Genomic DNA, 5,000 nt, shown 5'->3' with positions numbered 1-5,000 from the left:
GATGGGTTTGAACGGCAAACACTAATGATCTGAGGATGAATTTCAAACGAAAATCGTGGAGTTGATGATGTTGATGGTTTGAAAATAAAAACAGTTGTGTTATTGAGAATATCGATTTGTTAGCCCCACCTTTTTCAAACCGTTGTCTTCGTGGACAGTCTGGTGAAAGACGCTATCGTAACTATAAGTGACAATGAAACTTTTCACCCACTGGGCAGCATCTTGTCTCCCTTGAGTGCTGATGGCTTGTACTCTTGTCCAGGTTCCAAAATCTACTTGGAACCATTGGTTTATATTATTGGCTGCTGCTGCCCAACTTCCGTATTTACCACTGCTGGAAAGATGATGCAGTCTGCCGAGGTAGGGAGCATAGCTGTTTGGGTTAGAAGAGCTTGAAGCGGTGATAGCTGAATCTGGTATGTCTTGCGATTGCATTCCAAGGGGATCCATGCACTGCGGAGGAGCTGGTGTGGAGAAACCTTTAATTTTCAGAGAAAATGGTTAAGATGATTGTGTGCATTATTGTCGTTAGTCACCGAATTCGCTTAGGGATAAATAGCGTAAACAAGCACGTAAAAGCCGTGGGTGACAAAGATTCTCTGATTGTACTTTCTGTTTCCGCGAGACGAGATACTAATTTACAAGAGTATTTGATCATTCAATGATTTAAGTATGATAGATTCAAGTGTTCAGTCTATGGCTGCTAATCTGGTGCATAGTTTCAAGACTAACAAATTGTATTTAAGTCTTATTCTCAGAGTATTAACTATGATATCTAACGTGGCAATTTAACTGAAGCGAGTCAGAATAATTCAGCTAAATGGTTTCAGATGGTTTAAATTTAACAGGATTTAGAAGTTTTAGGATTGTCCATACCATCAGTGCATCCATAGAGCTCTACTCTTAAAGCGGGGTATCCATTGAATGTTTTAACGTTGATTTTAACGAATTGAGCAACGATAGGTGGGTCCAGGATATGGCCAACAGCTGTAGTGTGATCTGCGTTGCCTTGTAGAATCTAATGAAAGAGTATGTATATTAATGATGGCAATTAATCGGGTGATTTAGCAGGTCTCGTAACGTATGTGATTGGTTCGCTACTCAAACCAAAAAGAAGTCTGAACTATTGAAGCAATGGCTTAGACAATAAAAGCTCTTTCCCTGCTAGCAGAGGTCCCATTTTTTTGCGTTCGCTGGACTGACGAGTGCGGGGAAAGAGACCTCTGCTGTGAGTCGAAACTCACTTTGATTCAGCCGCGCGTCCACGACCTTGGACGGTACTGTTTTAAAACGCATGCCCATTATATGTTTGCTGGTTGTGATTTGAGCCCACTGAGTCTCACGCATTCCTTTGTAGTAATTCCGCTGTTTTTAAGTGGGCTCGCACAAGAGGCGAAGTATTAAGTCAGGATTTGGTCCACGAGTAAACGCCTCGCATTTTCACGACAGAGAGACTCGCGACCAATGACAGAGGTCTCTTTTCCCGCACTCGTCAGCCCAGCGAACGCAAAAGAAAAGATACCTCTGCTAGCAGGGAAGAGAGCTGCTAGACTATTTCAATCAATCGAGTAAGACCTGATTTTCTGAACTTGACTGGAAGTCCAATAGTACATTCTCAAGCTTATAAACCTGAACGAGTCTCAAATTAAACTTTCGATGCTTTTACCTCGCCATCCCTATAAGGACTAAACACTGCTCCATCATTACTGAAAGACAGTGTGTAGGTCTTTGTCCACCAGCCTGCATCAGATCTGCCTTGATGAGCGATCCTTGTAACCTTGGTAACTTGTTTTAAGTTAATCTGAAGGAACTGTTTAGTGTCCGCGTATTGGGAGCACCACCCTCCATAATAGTTACCTAGATAGAAGAAAACTATTTTATTCAAATATTCACATATGAAGGTTACTTTCCAGGATACAAAGTAATCCTCAATGAAGAATTCTTATAATTAGAGCAGGGTGAAATCACTTCCACAAAAATTGATGGGCGAGTGGTGGCTTCATTGATTTATAGGTATATAGTAAAGAGGTACCTTCTTGCTGCATGTTGAGTCTTGCTCGTTCCGGTCCTCTGTATTGGTTGTACCTGGACGATGCTACGATGTTACCGTCTGGAATGTTTTCATTTTCCATTCCCAAAGGCGACGCGCATTTTATTTTGGGCGTTTCGAATCCTGTAAAGTTAAAGTGGGAAACACTTTTATTGGTTATCAAGTTGGAATGAATACAACTTTTCTATAGAGAAGAGGCTTTTCTTGAACGCAAGTGATGTGTGTATTATTTTGTATAGCTTATGTATTTCTCTGTACTGAATTATTGTTTATTGAAGATAAACCTAGACAAATGATATGTAAAGTCCTTTTACCCCTAAGCAAAAGTTTTGTATCTCTTGCGATATGAAAGCAAGAGACTTGTTTATTATTTAGAGTGGTGTTCATTGTAATGAAGACTGGGAGAGACTTGAATGCTTAGTCAGTTGTAATGTACCTTTCCTGCAACCGTAAAACTCCGCTCTCATGGAAATATGGCCGTACCAGGTCTCTGGATGAATTCTTATGTATCGCGTTATTATTGGGCGGTTAAGCACATTCTTGACCACGGTATATCTGTCAGAATTGGCTGTAAATATCTGAGGGAAGAATTTAATCAAGCGTTCAGAAAATTAGCAGTACGGATACGCAGTTTCTTGCTAATCGTCAATATAACAAAGCATCAGGCCCCAGTTGCTCAAAAGGTGGATATGGCTATCCACTGGATAGCGCAGTTGGTTTTGCTATGATATATTTGTAGGCAGTCTTGTTTAGGTGCTATGTTATGTGGGGCTTTGTCGACTGAGTTATAACACCAAGAGTAAAAGGTGGTAAAATGTGAGGTACTTTGCGTGTGACTGCAAACATGACGCCATGAGCGAGAAGATTGCACTACTTTTAAAGGAAGAGAGGCAATTAATTAAGCTCTTTCTTTTTAGAAAAGGACGTTTCTTGAGTATGCAAGATATTTTGAACGCAGCCAGTAAGGTTTCTTAATGAATAAAAGGCCTTTCTACTAGAGTATTTTTGGTTAGAAGATTTCTAATGGGCGCAAGAAAGGCGTCCAGTGGATATGAAAAGTGCAGGAGTAATTAATATGATTTAAAGCATTTTATTCACTATTTTCGTGAACGAGAGTAGCTATTTTTTACGTGTGCCTGGATTCAAGGAAAGTTTGAAAACGCTTCGTAGGGCCATGATGTGATGGTGGATGGTCATTAATTCATGGCATAAGTGCCATCGTTACAATTTCTTACTTTCTTTCTCGCGTTCTCGTCGTTAGCTGTGGTGTGGAAGACACCATCATAGCTGTATGATAAGCTATAGCTTTTCACCCATTGATCAGAGTCTTGTCTTCCCTGGGTCGCTACAGCCGAAACTTTGGTCCAGCTTCCAAAATCGACCTGAAACCACTGGTTGGCATCGTTGGATCCCGCAGCCCAACTTCCCAGCTTACCACTGCCGGCGGAGAGAAAGTGAAGCCTCCCCACGTATGGGGGGTAACTGTTTGTGTTTGCCGAGCTTGAGGCTGTGATTGCTGAATCGGGTATGTTTCCAAATTGCATTCCAAGAGCATCCATGCATTTTGGTGTAACTGGTTTAAGGAAACCTTTGGAAAGACGATGATAGTGTGAGTGTGGTTGCAATTAGCGCTGCGGGAGCAGCAGTTAAAAGTTGGATAGTTTCACTGAATTCTAATTTACTTCGGCCATCAGGTTTAGGCAGTTTGAGTAAAAACTGTGTATGATATCGTAAATGCGGAGGGAATAGCGTAAAATTGAAGTGAGATTAAAGTTAAGATGATCATAGGATTTAAGTAAGAAACTTCAGCAGTTGCAAGTAATCCTTAAAATATACAAATTTGAACCGGACTCGAACCAACCACTGTGCGATTGCGTTCCACTTGCCTCACCGACCGAGTCAAACCAGTTGTTGCCTATGATTGACTGTTTTGTTTGCGTATAGGGAGTGCAGATTGAGTCTTTAAGAAATAAAATGAACTTACCATCGGTGCATCCATAAAGCTCTACTCTTAGGGTTGGATAACCATGAAATGTTTTGATACTGATTTTTAGAAATCGAGCAATAATTGGTGTTTCCAGGATGTGCCCTACAGGTGTTATTTGATCTGTGTTTCCTTGAAAAATCTAACAGAAAAATAAAGAATATAACTATTTACAAGTTGATAGACGGTTTCTTTTTTCGAGAGTTATACAAGTAACTTAGTAAAGTAGCTATAGACTAAATTTAAGGGTAAAGTGTTATTCTAAGGCTCCAACGGGGCGAACCAAGAAATAAAATTACAAGAGCCAAGAAAGCAAACTGCACAGAAAAGAATCGACTATCCTTTGGTTAAGCTAGAATAGTGGAAAGAACATGGGAGCACGGAAAACAAATGCGGATACTTTGAGGGATCCTCAAGTTGATCCCAAACATCGATCTATAACGAAAGAAGCGTGCCAGCTTGACGAACTTTCTCAACTTGCTCAACTGAAATTGGTTGTTAGAGCATGATGTCTCTTCAAAGATTTGTCGTGTTCCATACCTTTCCGCTATCGTATGGAGTGAAGTTTGCTCCATCATTACTGTAGGACAATGTAAAACTCTTTGTCCACCAGCCGGCATCAGCTCTACCTTGAAGAGCGATCCTAGTAACCTTTGTTACAACGCCCAAGTCGATCTGAAGGAACTGTTTGTCATCCTGAAATTGGGAAATCCAGCCTCCTCCATAGCTTCCTAAAATTACATAAATATGTGTTTGACTTGGAATGTCTTGGTGAATCATGCCCCGCAAAATTGGAGGTACAAAATGACATAAAGCTAGGACATTTGCCAAAATTGTTGGAAACGGGAACCTTAACCTTTTGTTGGTGAAAAGGAAATTGGAATTTAAATTAAGCGCTTTGGCAAATGCTTCTTACATGATTAAGGAATACAATAAGTTTTTCAACGTTCACACCAATCCTCCACC

At 40.6% G+C, this 5,000-nt stretch overlaps 1 protein-coding gene across 1 annotated transcript in view; it reads right to left on the bottom strand.

Moving 5' to 3' along the window:
• The window catches only part of LOC138044545 (uncharacterized), a 39,410-nt gene that overhangs the window by 28,643 nt on the left and 5,767 nt on the right, over window positions 1-5,000 (bottom strand). Inside the window, 8 exon segments of the mRNA XM_068891028.1 lie at window positions 130-479; window positions 877-1,018; window positions 1,667-1,857; window positions 2,033-2,173; window positions 2,487-2,628; window positions 3,286-3,638; window positions 4,035-4,176; window positions 4,575-4,765. Coding sequence (XP_068747129.1) covers window positions 130-479; window positions 877-1,018; window positions 1,667-1,857; window positions 2,033-2,173; window positions 2,487-2,628; window positions 3,286-3,638; window positions 4,035-4,176; window positions 4,575-4,765 — 1,652 coding nt within the window.

Source organism: Montipora capricornis, chromosome 4 (genome assembly GCF_036669925.1).
Source record: "Montipora capricornis isolate CH-2021 chromosome 4, ASM3666992v2, whole genome shotgun sequence".
Lineage (NCBI taxonomy): Eukaryota > Metazoa > Cnidaria > Anthozoa > Scleractinia > Acroporidae > Montipora > Montipora capricornis.
Note: the sequence above shows the minus strand (reverse complement) of the source record. Positions and strands in the feature narration are given on the sequence as shown.